General features: G+C 38.9%; 1 protein-coding gene across 3 annotated transcripts in view; it reads right to left on the bottom strand.

Moving 5' to 3' along the window:
* The window catches only part of TBC1D4 (TBC1 domain family member 4), a 221,600-nt gene that overhangs the window by 5,099 nt on the left and 198,905 nt on the right, over positions 1-17,596 (bottom strand). For all 3 annotated transcript variants that reach the window (XM_079903215.1, XM_079903217.1, XM_079903216.1), the window contains 4 exons: positions 14,313-14,471; positions 11,529-11,773; positions 4,913-5,072; positions 2,769-2,938 (listed from right to left, as the gene is read on the bottom strand). In XM_079903215.1, the coding sequence (XP_079759341.1) occupies positions 2,769-2,938; positions 4,913-5,072; positions 11,529-11,773; positions 14,313-14,471 (734 nt within the window). The remainder of the gene's footprint in view (positions 1-2,768; positions 2,939-4,912; positions 5,073-11,528; positions 11,774-14,312; positions 14,472-17,596) is intronic.

The raw sequence follows: 17,596 nt of genomic DNA on the forward strand, positions 1-17,596 counted from the left end.
GTTTGTCAATGGGGCAGAAAGGTCTTATGCTAAATATTTTCATCTACTTGCTAATCTATGTGAGCCTCTTGGAAGTCACTAACATATCCTACCATAGAGAGAATCTTCTAAATTCAAAATCTTCAGAAACCCTGGACACTGTACAGAGCTATTTAATTGGGGCTACCTCTGCTCTCCCATATCGCCACCCACTAGGAACAGTTTGCTTAGAAGTCAGAGGACAGGCAACTCCTCCTTAGTCTAAACTGGTGAGGGAAAGTGAGGCCGCAGCTGCCATTTAAGCATCTGTATCTACACTAACAGTGTAGGGAGAAAAGAAACCTACAGTGAGAAAAATCTCACTTGCTGACTTACCCTCCTACTGTTAGAGATACTCAAATCTTAGAATTTAAATGATATTTCGAGACAACCTGGTTATTCCCCTCAAACAAGCATCATCTTTTCCCTATGCAGTGGGTATGAACACAAAGGACTACTACACAACCATTAAAAATGAGGGCATGGATCTACATTTATTGGCATGGAAAAACATCCAATACTCTGCAAATATTTTATTAAAAAATCAGGTTATACAATAGCATGCATAGTAAGATTTCACTTAAGTAAAACTGTATACATATTTATTTGTGTATATAATTAAAGAGATTATAAAAGGATATTTAAAAGGCTTTAAATCTCAAGGTTTTGAGATCTGTAGTTACTTCTACTTTCTTCTTGGTGCTGTTCTGCATTATTTGTGCTTTTTACAGTGACCATAAATAAACTTTATTTATTTATTCATCAAAGCCTCCTTTAATATTAACAGTTCATTGCATATTCAACTCTATTTGTTAGAAAATGATCTCTAATATCAAGTCCAAATCTACCAGCCTATAAATTCTATCCATTAATCGTAGTAATGATCTCTAAAGCTAGGCAATTCCCTCATTAATTTTAGAAGAGAGGTGATCTGATTTCAAATCAGGTATCGTCTCTCTCTAAAAGCACAATCGCTGCTTGCCAGTCCAAAAAGATATTTCTGAAGAATTAGTAAACAAGTGAATGTGTAAGTAAAAGTTATATTTTTCAGTTTCCAGAGCATTTTTTTTTTTTTTTGGCTGTATGCGGGCCTCTCACTGTTGTGGCCTCTCCCGTTGCGGAACACAGGCTCCGGACGCGTAGGCTCAGCGGCCATGGCTCATGGGCCCAGCTGCTCCGCGGCATGTGGGATCTTTCCGGACCGGGGCACGAACCCGTGTCCCCTGCATCGGCAGGCGGACTCTCAACCACTGCGCCGCCAGGGAAGCCCCAGAGCATTTTAACAAATAAAAACTGTTCATAGATATTTACAGAATAATCTGCTTGTGATTTCAATTCCACATAGTGGAAAGAAAATTTTATGTGTAATAATATGAGTTTTTCTTACAGAGTGAATAATAGTGTACAAAATTCTTCAACTGAATTGGTTACATTTGCTCCTAAAAACGATGTTATTCCCATTTTGCAGGAGAGGAAGTTGAAACTCAGAGAGGTTGTAACTTGCCCAAAGTCACACAGCTAGTAGATAGCTGGACACCAGCACAAGATCTCAAACTCCCTTTCTCTTGCTCTAAACTCTGTCTTTTATCTGCTACCCTAAGGGCCTCTAGGAAAGTGGTAAATTTAAATGTTATCAATACTCATAAGGCATGACTGCTGTATCTACAAATCTGGTCTTAAGTGTATTCATGTCATCTGAACAACAATATATAACTACCGCTTACCTATGAAGAGCCAGGGACTAGATATACGGTGTGCTGATTACCCTCCATTTGCTTCCTAGATCCATTCTCTGCCCTCATCCATTCTCTGAACCCTGGGAGGCAGACCCCCGTGACCTGTTTTCCTCGTTGCAGGCTTCTGGTTAGGTATGGCCAATGGGAAAAGTCATCAGGAGATCAAAAGGGGCAGGGGAAAGAGGTCGGGTACTTCTTCCCTGCTCCTTCCCTGTCTGGCTCACCAAGAGCACAGCAACCTCCAGAGCTCTGGTACTCGCTAGGCCTGGTAACATTGTTCCTGTCATCCTTCTCCTGATGGGAGAAGCACCATGAGTATGAACAGTTTCCCTCTGTTACTAGCTCCTGGGTACCTAGACATCTGTGCCCAGTTCCCTTAACCCTGCCTACACCCCTGTAAATGGTACCTTCCTTTGAATCATTGGAGGTAGACTCTGTTTCCTGCAAGGGACCCTGACTGATACAGCAAGTTTCATTTAAACCACACAAAACCTCTTGGATCAGAATTGTCTCATTTTGGAGGTGAGAATGCTAGGGTTCAGAAGATTAGGGTGATGTGTACAAGCCAAACAACTAATAAAAGAGCTAGAAACTGATGTAAACCCAAGACTGTCTAATTCTAAAGTCTGTGCTCTTGTCACATATACTCCTTATATATTTTAAAACAGAATTCACAATATTACAGAGGTAAGTGAGTCTCAGCTTACTTATTTATTAGGTACTCCTAACTCTGTCAGTTCTATCTTCAGTCTCACCATTGGTCTAAGTTGGAAGGTTCCTGAAAAACTCATGATGTAGCACTGAACCACCTTGCCCAGACACAGCCTCACAAACAATGTCACAAGGGAGAAATTACACAGTAGTCTCGTTTCTAGATAAAATGTATTTGATCAAATCAAAAAGAAAAAAAACCTGTCAAGCAAAACTACATCTTTATGCTAAAACATTTAATAAATAATTAGTAGAGAAACTGCTGTCTCATCTTATATCTTATTATTACCATTTAACTCATACCTGGGTGATAAGTTTTTCCATTTCAGAGGAATTCATATCAGGGAGCGTGCTTTTAAGGAACTCAACAATATTTTCAAAGTTTTCACATTCCATTATGAGTGCCTCTTGGTTGCTCAGCAGGCTGAGGGCAACCTTAAATATAACTTCAGTTCCCTGAAGAAAAATAATATCTGAAAAAAAGAGAGATAATTTTCATGATCAAAATTATGCATCTACTATTGTAAAAAGTGACCTCTGTGTGTTAAAGGGTTTTTTGGTGTGTTTTTTGCGTGTGTGTGCGTGTGCGTTGTTTTAATTACTGCAACAGAACCACAGAATATTTTGCAAAATAAAACTGGTCAAAATCACCTAGATTTGAAATAAATAATAATATGACTGGAACAAAAAAACAGTTGTTTAAATAGTCTTACTTATTTAGGAACCTCAGATAAAGGGCAGGGTAAAAAGAAAAAGATAAATTATATATCTGTTTGCCCATGCATTTATAATTTTTATTGCCCAATTTAATGGAGACTAGGTATACCTCAATAACACTGAATCCATTGATATTTAGATTTTTCTTCACAAAGGGAATACAGAAACAAATCAACATAACCAATTAGGACTATTTAAACTCTCATGACCAGAATAAAAAACTAAATGAAGCAGTTAATATGTGTGCAAGCCAAACAACTAATAAAAGAGCTGGAAACTGATGTAAACCCGAGACTGTCTAATTCTAAAGACGGTACTAGAGCAGCAATTTAAAAAAAAAAAAAAAACTTTAAAAGAAAAATCAAAACCAGTATATAACCTAAATCAGAAGAGAAAAAGAAAAGCTACCCTAACCCTGAACTTTGCTTCCTAACAAATACAAACATGCAATAGTTTTGAAAAGTACTAAATACTTTTGTATGAGCGTTCCTCTCAGTCCATGCCATTCCACAATCAATAATAAAGAGGGGGTCGTTAAAAATGAGGGAACCGTGGAACAATTACTTCAAACATGGTCATTCTTCTTGCTCATGCCTCTTTCCCTTTGCTGACAGTCTCTATTCTTCACTAAATTCTAAGAAAAGAATGGAGCACCTATCGTAGAGCTGACAGCATCATTCATATTCTCTTAGCAAGAAACAGACGACTGGGGAGATTTGTTTCCTGAATTCTGTTATCAAGCTTCCAAGGGTAGATCAAAGAGAGATACCGTAAATATTTAGAGATACCCTAAATATTTTGATTTGATAAGCTATTTTCTGAGAAGCAAATATATAAATGAAAAGAGTTATAGAAGACCCATAAATAGGAACCCAAGCTCCAAAGAAAACTTCCCTGGAGAAAAGCAATCGTGTATACTCAAGAAGAGAAATTTGGTAAACATTTGATTCCGTGCATCTCGGTTATACTCTTTTGCTGCACTTTGCCTATAAATTGTATTAGTGCTAATGCAGTGTTTAACCTTTAAAACCACAGCCCCCAATAAGAAAGACACTGTAGGGCTTCCCTGGTGGCGCAGTGGTTGAGAGTCCGCCTGCCAATGCAGGGGACACAGGTTTGGGCCCCGGTCCAGGAAGATCCCACATGCCGCGGAGCGGCTAGGCCCGTGAGCCATGGCCGCTGAGCCTGCGCGTCCGGAGCCTGTGCTCCACAACGGGAGAGGCCACAACAGTGAGAGGCCCGCATACCGCAAAAAAAAAAAAAAAAAAAAAAAAACCAAAATGCCATTAGAAACAACATTGGAAAATGTACTTCTGTTAACCCAGTTAGAGAACATGTTTCTCTGTGTTTTGAATCCAGGTTGAAGAGGACAGTGGGGAAGGAAAATAAAAAGAGGTAGTAAAGATGTGTTTAAAAATCTAAAAAATCATACAGAGTAAATCCTTAATTCATTATACTGTGATTTTTTAGGTATAAAAGAAAATAAGAACTCCATTACAGCTTACTCAAATAAAGAAGCTCAATTCTTCTTTCGCTTTGAATTTCAATTTTATTTAAGACCAATATGGCTTCAAATTACTCTCAGAACAGAGCCAGGCTTATTTACTGAATTCCACTAGCAATTTGCGATTCTGTGTAATGCTTGATAAAACAATTGGAGCACCTTATGGCTAGAAGTATATCCCTTGGAATAAATAACACTGTTTCACTGGATCATCAGCATCTCTTACCAAAAACTCTGGCTACAAATCCTAATGGAAATTGAGAGGCAAACAATGTGAGGAACCAGGGGGCAGCATAAAGACTGGGGCTGATTTCATTTTCTTCAAGATGATTGTAGAGATCTCTGTGATAGTCATGAAGGAGCCTGGACAGCTGGTACATTTGAATCTAAAGTTAATTTGGAGAAAAAAAATAAAATATTATGCATTTATCTGAGTGTACATAAAATACACTAACTTTAATTTTATAACACTAATAATAATTAATTCACAGATATTTGATAAATTTGAATCTAAAGTTAATTTGGAGAAGAAAAATAAAATACTATGCATTTATCTGAGTACATAAATACACTAACTTTAATTTTATTACTCTAATATTTAATAACTAATTCACATATATTTGAGAAATAAAAGTAGTATTTTTTTAACTTTTTATTTTATGTTGGAGTATAGTCGATTAACAATGTTGCATTAGTTTCGGGTCTACAGCAAAGTGATTCAGTTATACATATACATGTATCTATTCTTTTTCAAATTCTTTTCCCATTTAGGTGGTTACATAATATTGAGCATAGATCCCTGTGCTATACAGTAGGTCCTTGTTGGGTATCTATTTTATTTTATTTTTAACATCTTTATTGGAGTAAAACTGCTTTACAATGTTGTGTTAGTTTCTGCTGTATAACAGAGTGAATCAGCTATATGTATACATATATCCCCATATCCCCTCCCTCTTGCATCTCCCTCCCACCCTCCCTATCCCAACCCTCTAGGTGGTCACCAAGCACCGAGCTGATCTCCCTGTGCTATGTAGCTGCTTCCCACCAGCTATCTATTTTACATTCGGTAGTGTATATATGTCCATGCTACTCTCTCACTTCGTCCCAGCTTACCCTTCCCCCTCCCCGTGTCATCAAGTCCATTCTCTACGTCTGCATCTTTATTCCTGTCCTGCCCCTAGGTTCTTCAGAACCATTTTCTTTTCTTTTTTTTATTAGAGTCCATATATATGTGTTAGCATACGGTATATTTTTTTTAACATCTTTATTGGAGTATAACTGCTTTACAATGGTGTGTTAGTTTCTGCTTTATAACAAAGTGAATCAGCTATACATATACATATATCCTCCCTCTTGTATCTCCTTCCCTCTCTCCCTATCCTACCCCTCTAGGTGGTCACCAAGCACTGAGCTGATCTCCCTGTGCTATGCAGCTGCTTCCCACTAGCTATCTATTTTACATTGGTTAGTATATATAAGTCCATGCCACTCTCTCACTCCGTCCCAGCTTACCCTTCCCCATCCCTGTGTCCTCAAGTCCATTCTCTACATCTGCATCTTTATTCCTGTCCTGCCCCTAGGCTCTTCAGAACCATTTTCTTTTTTTTATTTTAGATTCCATATATATGTGTTAGCAGACAGTATTTATTTTTCTCTTTCTGACTTACTTCACTCTGTATGACAGACTCTAGGTCCATCCACCTCACTACAAATAACTCAATTTCGTTTCTTTTTATGGCTGAGTAATATTCCATTGTATATATGTGTCCCACCTTCTTTATCCATTCATCTGTCGATGGACATCTAGGTTGCTTCCATGTCCTGGCTATTGTAAATAGCGCTGCAATGAACATTTTGGTACGTGACTCTTTTTGAATTACAGTTTTCTCAGGGTATATGCCCAGTAGTGGGATTGCTGGGTCATATGATAGTTCTGTTTTTAGTTTTTTAAGGAAACTCCATACTGTTCTCCATAGTGGCTGTATCAATTTACATTCCCACCAACAGTGCAAGAGGGTTCCCTTTTCTCCACCCTCTCCAGCATTTATTGTTTGTAGATTTTTTGATGATGGCCATTCTGACTGGTGTGAGGTGATACTTCATTGTAGTTTTGATTTGCATTTCTCTAATGATTAGTGATTCTGAGCATCCTTTCATGTGTTTGTTGGCAATCTGTATATCTTCTTTGTAAAATGTCTATTTAGGTCTTCTGCCCAGTTTTGGATTGGGTTGTTTGTTTTTTTTTTTGATATTGAGCTGCATGAGCTGCTTGCATATTTTGGAGATTAATCCTTTGTCAGTTGCTTCATTTGCAAATATTTTCTCCCATTCTCAGGGTTGTCTTTGCGTCCTGTTGATGGTTTCCTTTGCAGCAGTGTGTAGATGTCAATCCCAGACTCCCTAACTATCCCTTCCCTCCACCCTTCTTCTCTGGTAACCATAAGTTCATTCTCTAAGTCTGTGAGTCTGTTTCTGTTTTGTAAATAAGCTCATTTGTATCATTTCTCTTTAGCTATAGTGGCTCAATGCGTTAGAATGCAGTACTTACACAGTACTGTTTTATTTTATTATTATGTTCACAAATCCAAGTTCATTTAACTGAGTTCATAAAGCAAGTCAGTGTAAGTCCATCTACAGCTATGGAGCACATTTCTCTATCATGAGTGTTTTGGTATCACCATACGTACACGCAAATGGTAATTTTTCCTCATATAGGAAGGTATTGCTTTTGGAATTTAAATCAGAACTGCCCTGGCTCAGGACTCTCATGGAAGGCACATCCTAATTTCAGACCAATTCCAGAAAAGCTTCCATTCTAAGGAATCTACCACATCCAGTTCAGAAGCAAGAACTTCTCTCTTTGCTGAGCCCAGCATCGGATTTATGATGGAACTTGCCAGGCAGTCTGCACTGCTAAGATACTGTTAGGCTTCCAAGGTTATGGAGCCAAAAGCTCGAGCTGTGATTTCTAATATCCAAGGTATTCCAGCAGCATATTTTTCTTGACAGAGGAGATTAAAGCAAAAAGTGCAGTCTGGGGCTTCCCTGGTGGCGCAGTGGTTGAGAGTCCGCCTGCCGATGCAGGGGACACGGGTTCGTGCCCTGGTCCGGGAAGATCCCACATGCCGCAGGGCGGCTGGGCCCGTGGGCCATGGCCGCTGGGCCTGCACGTCCGGAGCCTGTGCTCCACAACGGGAGAGGCCACAGCAGTGAGACGCCCGCATATCGCAAAAAAAATTTAAAAAAGTGCTGTCTGAATGTTTCTAGTACTGAAAGAAGAAATTATTTTATTTGGCAACTGAATTGATTACTCATATTTCAAAAAAGAAATTATAAGCAGCTTATAGTAACTTTTAAACTCTCATGCTTGGGGTAGCTAAAAGTAAAGCAGTAGTAAATAATAAACAAATCTGTGATTTGTGCTTTAATTTAAATTTTTATCTACACAGTAACAGATTGAGTAGTGGGTCCTTGATCAGTTATATCAGCTTCACTTTTTGGTGTGAAATACATCCAACATTTTATTAAATCTAGCAGAACTTCCTTCTCTAGAAGATATCATCCTTAAGTAGTTAGTTCTATAAAAATGCCTTAAAAATAGCCAATTATATTGTGAATTCAACAAACAACTGTTTTTCAGAGCACAAAACTAAAAATCAAAGTACTAGACATAAATATAGCAAACGTTTGATCTCTGGAGCACATATCTGTGCAAGCTATGGTTCCACACAAGCTGTAAAAGGAAAGAATTAAAGAGCCACAGGAAGTCATAACTCTAAAATAAGAAGCGTAGCAGCAGTCAAACAAAGAGGCTTAAAACAATGAGATTAGAGGGCTTCCCTGGTGGCACAGAGGTTAAGAGTCTGCCTGCCAATGCAGGAGACATGGGTTCGAGCCCTGGTCCAAGAGGATCCCACATGCCAGGAGCAACTAGGCCCGTGCGCCACAACTACTGAGCCTGCACTCTAGAGCCCGCGAGCCACAACCACTGAGGCCTGCACACCTAGAGCCCTGCTCCACAGCTTCTCCGCAGTGAGGAATCCACGCACCACAGGGAGGAAGGGCCCCCGCTCACCACAACTAGAGAGGGCCCGCGCGCAGCAACGAAGACCCAACTCAGCCAAAAAAATAAAAATAAATTTAAAAAAGAGAGAGAGAGATTATAATCTCATTAACTCATGTTGGAAAAAAATCATATATTTCCCTTAGGCCATTTACAATTTTAAAACTAGATATACTGGGCTCTATCAATAAAAAAAATTGGTATTTCTGGTAGCTCAAAAATAAAAGAAGTCTCATTAGCAGAATAAAAAGAAAGCCTAAAAAAAAAAAAGAAAGCTGTTCAGCTATGATCTTAACACAGAAGCAATACTTTTTTTTTTATAGAACCTTACTTTTTTCCTACATTCTAAACTAGAGGTTAAGAACATTTCTTCCATCAAGGTGTATTTACATTAAATTTTTTTTGACAAATAAAACACAATTTAGTCTTCCTTCAAAGGAAACTTTCATAATAAGATGCCATTTGCTGAGAATAAATCATTCTTCAAATCTACCTTACACATAACATGAAAATCTTCCCGTGGAAGAGACAGAACTGGAGAAAGGGAGATGAAGAGTGTAGCAGAGAGAAGATGGAAAAAAGTAGAGACCAAAGACTTCAGATAAAAAGACATAATGCTTTGCACTTAACACAGAAAATGGCAGACACAAAATGTGATGGGCCATAGTTAAAAGAGACCTCGACCCCCTCCCTTTACAGATAAGCTCAGTGCCTGCAGTGCCCAACCCCAAACCACACAGGTAATAAGAAATCCTGTCAAGTGATCCCAAGCCTGCTGCCACTTCCACTTCTGAACACCGTATTGATTGGATAAGAAACACTTTCTATTCTAGAAAGTAGAAAAGTGTTGCATCTCACTTTATAGATCAAAAAGTTCTACTTTCCCAGAATAAGGTCCCCAATCTCATGGTCTATAAGAACACTGCCCCCAAAGATTCTTAAACATCTTCATTTTCATAATTATAGACAGAAAATATTTCTTGGTAATTGTGGGTCATATTAAATCAATGTATAAATCCAGTTTATATGAATTTTTATGATGTCAAATGGATGAGGAATTTTTAAATTGAAAAATGACTGCATTTTTAAAGTGAAAGCTGTATCTACCCTTTTATTTATGAACCAAGACTACATGCTACTCACAAATACTTTTCATTCTTTGAAATTTTATTTTATTTTATTTTATTTTATTTATTTATTTTTTTTTTTTGCGGTCCGCGGGCCTCTCACCGTTGCGGCCTCTCCCGCTGCGGAGCACAGGCTCCGGACGCGCAGGCCCAGCGGCCATGGCTCACGGGCCCAGCCGCCCCGCGGCACGTGGGATCCTCCCAGACCCGGGCACGAACCCGCGTCCCCTGCATCGGCAGGCGGACTCCCAACCACTGCGCCACCAGGGAAGCCCCATTCTTTGAAATTTTAATGAGAGATCGCAAACTGTTATTTTTGAAAATCAGACCTATTGAACTCCTTACAAGGGCACCAATGCTTCCTACCCGATATGATACAGTAAACTGTTTAGAAATAAAGTAAAAAAATAAAACCTTTCACAGTCATTACTATTTCACTTGTGGAATGTTTATAGACCTATGCATAGTTATCAACTAGTAATCACTGTATTCGATTTCTGTATCCTGGTGAACACCCTTCATATGAACTCACAGCTGAAACCCAACATTGAGAGCAAAGCCCTATTTCCCTGCCAAAACTTTCATATTGAAGAAGTAATGAAAAACGGAGCATTCCCTCTCCACTCATCCTTTCAAGAAAATATCACTTACTATAATATTCATAAAGTGAAAACAAAGTCCTTTTTTTGTCCATGGATTGGTAAGACTGAAATACTAAATGTAAAAACTGATCATTGGGAATCAGGAAAAAAGTATATTTTAAAAGCATTTAAAAAATATTTTAGTTCTTATCTAAAGCATAACATTATGACTAACTGGGCATAATGCCTATCTCATTTCAAAGGAGGAGAACCCTGACATTCTTCCCTTTAAAGCCTTTCTTTATATTTTTATGACCAAAAGCTTTATATTGCAAGGTAGTGGTTGTTTAAGATAGCATATCTACAGAGAAAATTTAAACTTTTTGTTAGAAAACAATATGTTAAGGAAAGTGAAGTTTAAACTAGAGAGGAGAAATGTGTAAACAGGGAGTTTGAAATAGGTTGAATACAGCCATGGCAGTGAATACCCTACTTAACTGAAAAATCTTAATGGTGCTTCTTCAGAGCATGATAAGAAAAGCAGACTGAACAAGTACTGCTGACTCTGAACACTTTTTCCTCTATAAGGGCCTGTCTGACCTTAAGATAAAGCAGGGGAGACATGGAAAGTTCATGAAGAAGCATGATATAGATACCTGCCATTTATACACTCAAAGAATAAAACATTATATTTTCAGATTTCAAACAAAATATCTATGATTTTTTTCAACTGACAAGGTAAGGAAAAGTGAATAAAGTTGACTTGATACTTTCTCCAGGTAACTCATAGACTTAGGAAACAGAGACTTAAGTACACACTAGAATGGCTGATTTATTTACTTCAGAAACAAAGGAAAAGTTACTCTGCATACGGATGTCATACACTTAGAGGTTTAGCAACATCGCAAATCCCACACTAGAACCATGAACTAAAACACGCCTCTACATTTATCCAAGTTCCAAGACAATGGGCCCAAATTTCTTTAAATCTTAACCGTAATTTAGAAGAGGGCTCCCACTAAGATTTCTGGTGAGAGTGTTACACATTCCTTGTGAAGATCTGCCACTCACCTGTAGAGACATCATGTCAGGTCGGTACTGCTTGCGAAAGCCCAGGTCATACATGAGGAATTTCAGCATTTCAAAGGCTTGCTCTTCACTCATGTGCAGAAGCAGGACTCCAGCCACAAAGCTGATCCCCTGACAGTAACCCACTTCTTTGTCCAGCAATGAGTAGGCTTTCAAGAGGTTAAAGAGAGACAGCTGCCCTGCCCCAAGCTGTGCTGAAAAGTAAGGATGAGTAGGAAATGTCCTCCCTGCAGAAGAAAAGAAAAATATTTTTGAGATGACCTGATGTTTTGGAGACCAGAGTGAAATTGCAATCCAGTGATTTCCAGGAATAAATAAACGCTCTTTTCCAAACCACTGAATGCTGCTCGGAGCACCCCTCTCACTAACAGTCTCTGTCCCTCTAGCCAGTCCCAAGTCCCACCTGCCAGACCATCACCCCATCTCCATGTATATGATAGGGGAGCAAACATCTGATGCTAACCAGCGCTTCTTTTTAGGAAAAAAAATTCCACAAACAAATCAAAGACATATTCAGGAGAGATCCCAGGAGAATAGAATATAAAACTTATTCTGACTATAAATCAAGGCTAATTCTAAGTTCACATAAAAACTACCTGCTAACTGAAATCAGAATTCTACCGGAGGTATCATATGATTTAGAAAGAAATCTTAGTGGTCCATAGCAGACTCCTTCCTGCTTTTCTTGTATTATGACACTAGAGGGACTTTCCTAGGGTTGTTTTGTTTTACATTCAGCCTATCATTCAGGAAATACTTGTTTCAAATATTTTTGGTTTTGTTTCTTAAACTACTTCCATGAGCCACGTAGACCTCTTTTCTTTTTTCAGTATATCCAAAAAGGTCAAGGATAGTGAAGGGTCAAGCTGATTTTAAATAAATTCCCCTCCAAAATTCACCTCTGTGTACAAAATTACCATAGAGACACTTCAGCAAGCAAGTTAGTCCCGGATTTTCTAAAAAGTTGGTACTAAATGCTGAAACAAACCCATCTTCACCACCAAAGCTGTATACAGTGCTTCGGGACTTTCCTTGTGCCATGAAAATGAAGGGGATGTTAACTTCCTTGTGAAATGATTACTCATGTCAGTTAGAACTTGTAAGAAGGCCAGATTTTTAAACGTTTCCCACCAGATATGCTTAAAAGTGATTTTTCACCTAGGAACTGATAAGATTAATTCTGCAGAGCAAATAAGGGGAAGATATGAGACTATAACAAGAACACACTGAGGAAACACAGATGGCTACAAGCGAAGTCAAATAAGCAATTTTTAAAATTATCATTTTACTTTCTCACTTAAAATGCTTGCTACAGAAAACTATAAATATACCGTCCATCCGTGACATTAGCTCCATTTTTTTCCGACCAGCCTTTTCCCTGTAATGTGATCTCATCATCGCCGTCTCTTTAAGGATATCTTGACTAGCTCTAAATACGACATCCCAATTTCTAGTCTCATTATCAATTTCCGGTCACAGAACCACCGATCTGCAGAGGCCCATAGTTCACTGTCCTTATTTAAGAGACAGGATTGAAACTCAGAAGCAAAGTAATTCGCTTAAAGCTACTGTTCAGTGATAGAATCGGGACAAAAACTGAAGTTTTCAGTTTCTCTGTAAAATTCTCCATTTCAATTCTATTGGGCTCAAAAACTATTAACTGAGTTGGCCTTTTCCCAACAAAAGCTGTTTGTCATCCAAAAGGAGCAGAGGTCCGTTTTGGCCTGTGATTTTTTATATATCCTAAAATAAGATGAGCCCAAATAAAAAGTAATCCCGGGCTTCCCTGGTGGCGCAGTGGTTGAGAGTCCGCCTGCCGATGCAGGGGACGCGGGTTCTTTGCCCCGGTCTGGGAAGATCCCACATGCCGCGGAGCGGCTAGGCCCGTGAGCCATGGCCACTGAGCCTGTGCTCCGCAACGGGAGAGGCCACAGCAGTGAGAGGCCCGCGTACCGCATAAAAAAAAAAAAAAGTAATCCCTTGTTTTCCCAAATGGGCTCAAATAACGTATCTGGCCACCTTAAATATATCAACCTTTAGGAATACAGATGAAATAATCCAAATGTCAATGTACAATATTTAATCCAATAAGTTAGATATTTTAAAAGAATAAAATATATTAATTTAGAGAAAAATTAGAGACATATACTTTTTAAAATCACACCATTTTTACTTTCCATAAGTTATTTGAAATTCAGCATTTAAAAGGATGACTTTATGATGCTGCCACTGGAAATGCACATAACATTAGGACAGCTAAGTTTTCTTTCATCTTATAAGGATGTATTCATGATTTCCACAACATAACCACATATTGTATTGATTCTTAAAGGCTTACTCCAAAGCTTGTTTTCAGCAATATGTCCAGGAATACTTAGTAGACCTTTGCTAAATTTTCTGGTGCCCCTTTAAACCTATTTCAAGACCAGTGTTGACCAAGCTAATAATTATCTATCCCAAACAAAAGTCAGTTGTTCGAAAAACAGGAACTGAGAGCACCCAATAATATGACCTTTACGATGATTCAAATACAAGATTTTTCAGAGGACAAGTCTGAGGATGAAAACTTCACTTTATATTCAGGCATTTAGGGTATCTTCAACCATACATAAGGCCAACTTGCCCTCAGGAAAGGACAAAGCCAGCAACTCTGCCGACCAATAGTTTGTCTTTATCAAAACTAAAAACAAATAGAAAACCCCCAAAAACTCAACAAAAGGACCTATTATTTACTTTTGTAAATTATAATCAATATGGCAAACATACCTAAATCCACGAGAATAGCATGCTGCTGAACCGTGAGCTGCTTTAAAAGCTCTTTATAGGATGTGTCAGGAGGTTGTTGTTTATTAGGCAATCTGTGTCTTAGACGATACTGCAAAGCTAGGAACTGCCAGATTTCTCCTCGTCGACTTTTGGGAACACCTACAGTCAAAGAGATAAGAAAGCAAGGTCTTGAACACTGGAATGAAGGTGCGAAATCACAGTTGATTAACTGTAATGCATGAAAATAGGCAGCTCTACTGTCCTGCGTTCCACCCTATAATCACACAGTACGATGTAGTGACAGAAGCATATTTTGAAAGTTTAATCCTGTAGCTGGTGTCTTGAAAAAGAAAACCCTCAAATAACAAGGATAATAATGGCAATATTAACAAGAACAGCTGCCACCACTGATTGAGAAGCTAATACAACATTTATTGAGGACAGTTAGTTTCTGAGCATTGTAATTACAGAAACTGCACCTAATTTATTCACAGGTGCTCAGAAAACAACCTAATGAGGCAGGTAATTACTATTATCTACACTTTACAGATGGCAAAGCTGAGGCAGAAAGAAGCTAAGTAACTTGCCCAAGTGCTCACAGCTAGTGCAGTTTAGAACTCTAGTTTCAGAGGCCAAATTCTGAAATACTGAAATGTATTACTGCCTATTTTCACCTTTTATTTGGTTTGAAGCTGGTAATAAATGCTAATATTCATACTCTGATTTCTAAATAGCTGTCATTAAAAAGTAACTTTGTAAAAGAGAATTAAATAGCATTCTTATATGGTGACAAGAAAACGAAATAATAAAAATGGTAAGTACAGTATGAAGGCAGTGCTCCAGAACATCGTTCAGCCTTTGAGAAGAAAACAGCTAGCGTAATTGCTATATTCATGTATAATGAAACACTAACTCCAGTCTGCTTGAAAACCAAAACAAGCAATTCGAGTATGCTAAAAGTATGGGTTTTTTTTATGCCAAGGGACATGAAATACAGCACTGGGAGGGAGAGAATTCAATTCTGTACAGTGCAGCCAACTTTATTTCACTGTTTTCAGTCCAAAAAGACTAGATATGGAATAGGTTCCTGAGCTCCAGCTGGGTAGAGAAAGGTATAATGGCACTGATCTCTTTGGGATGCAATGTCACAGTTTGCAGAAGCTCAAAGTATTATTGTCCAAAAGGCATAACTCAGGCTCACGAACATGAATTCTAAGGCCCTCTACAGGGTATACCTCCAAACTACCTTTTTTTAGTTCCATCACCTCCCGTTCCCTGCCACACTAAGTGTATATACTAAGTATCTAGCTATACTCAGTGTAGGGCCACAAGAAGCTTATGGTGATTTTCACACTTCCAGTTTCTTGTTCCTACTGTTGCGTTTATGAAATTCCAAGCTCCTCCAGTTGATTGCCTAGTGTATCTCTATTTGTCTTTTTTTTTTTTTTGCGGTACGCGGGCCTCTCACTGTTGTGGCCTCTCCCGTTGCGGAGCACAGGCTCCCACACCGGGGCACGAACCCATGTCCCCTGCATCGGCAGGCGGACTCTCAACCACTGCACCACCAGGGAAGCCCTATTTGTCTTTTAAGGATGAGCCCGAATACCATTCTTCTGCAGAAACTCTCCCTAACATCTCTAGGAGTAAGAAGTCCCTTTTCATATGCTATGTGACTCAGACTGCACCATTACCATATTGGATTACAGTTAGCACTATACTGTATGTTTGTCTAGTTTCCTCACTTAGATGGTGAGCTGCCTGAGAATAGTTAGCATACTTTCATCTCTGTATGATGAAGTCCAAGAATATACCTCTCTACTCATACATTTGTTGAATGAATGAATGAATGATCTCGTGCAAAAAGTCATTTTTAGAGGGTAACTTTCATTAGCCCATTAAATGAATCATTGATAACAGGAGAGGGCTGTCTTGTTATCCATCCAGTAACAATTCTACAAAAAAGTAATTCACTTTAATTAAATATTTATTGAGCATCTAACATATAGCAGAGAATAGAGCATGGCACTGAGGATACCTCATCACTGAGAGATGAATAAATCCATTCTCAGGAAAATTAGTCTCATTCATTCATTCAATAAATAACTTATGCAAGATGCTCTCTTAGGTGCTAGGAGTATGGGGGGTGGAGTGAGAAAACATGAAACAGATATACACATAGATACAAAGTTATAAATTATGATAAGCACAATTACAGGGAAAGAATCATGAGAAAGAATAATAAAACAAAACTAATTTACTGGGGGAGAGAGGGGCACTCTGAGGAAATGGTATTTGAACTGAGAGCTGAGAGATAATACGATTCTCCAGGCTGGGAGTGTAGGCAGCAATCACTTTGGAAAGAAGGATGTACGGAGGCCCTGAGAGGGGCAGAGAAAGAGGGGGACAAAGGAGGAGGGAGAAGAAGATGAGGTGGAAAGAAAAGGAAACGGGAAATGGGGAGAAGGTAGAGAGGATGGAAGAGGGAGGGTAGGGAGAGCTGGAGCATCCCTGCAAGAAATAGCCTGTGCCAGACTGGGACCCAAAGTAGTTAGCATCCCTGAAGCACAGGCTACAAGGCAGGGGAAGTTAAAAAGTGAGATGAGGGCCTCCCTGGGGGCGCAGTGGTTGAGAGTCCGCCTGCCGATACAGGGGACACGGGTTCGTGCCCCGGTCCGGGAAGATCCCACATGCCGTGGAGCGGCTGGGCCCGTGAGCCATGGCCGCTGAGCCTGCGCGTCCGGAGCCTGTGCTCCGCAACGGGAGAGGCCGCAACAGTGAGGGGCCCGCGTACCGGAAAAAAAAAAAAAGTGAGATGAAAGATGAAGGAGAGATCATGGAGGGCCTTGGGCGCAGTGCTGAGAAGTTTAAACTCTGTTCTATAAGAAATGGGAAGATGAACACCCCTAAAACATCTTTGAGTCATACCAAAGAACAGTATGTTCTACATCTCACACACACTCCATTAGCCACTATTTTGTCTCCCAAGTAATGCAGTCAGCGAAAATCTCTAGGATTTCCATATCTTCAAGGAAAAAAAACATGTATCAGGTTTGTAAGTGTAGCATCTTACAAAATTAATTTTAATTTAAACTTAATTGGGCAACAGTTTCACATTACCATAGTCTTTTAAAACAAGATTCATGATCAGGTTATTTTGGGTACTTTGGGATCTTTATTTATGCAGATCATAGAGATTCTCATTTTAATACAGTTAATCTGAGTCACAGAAATTGCATCTAAGCAATTCACATATTAGTTTTAATTTTAAATTTAAGATGTTTAAA

This window comes from Stenella coeruleoalba, assembly GCF_951394435.1.
Source record: "Stenella coeruleoalba genome assembly, chromosome: 18".
NCBI lineage: Eukaryota > Metazoa > Chordata > Mammalia > Artiodactyla > Delphinidae > Stenella > Stenella coeruleoalba.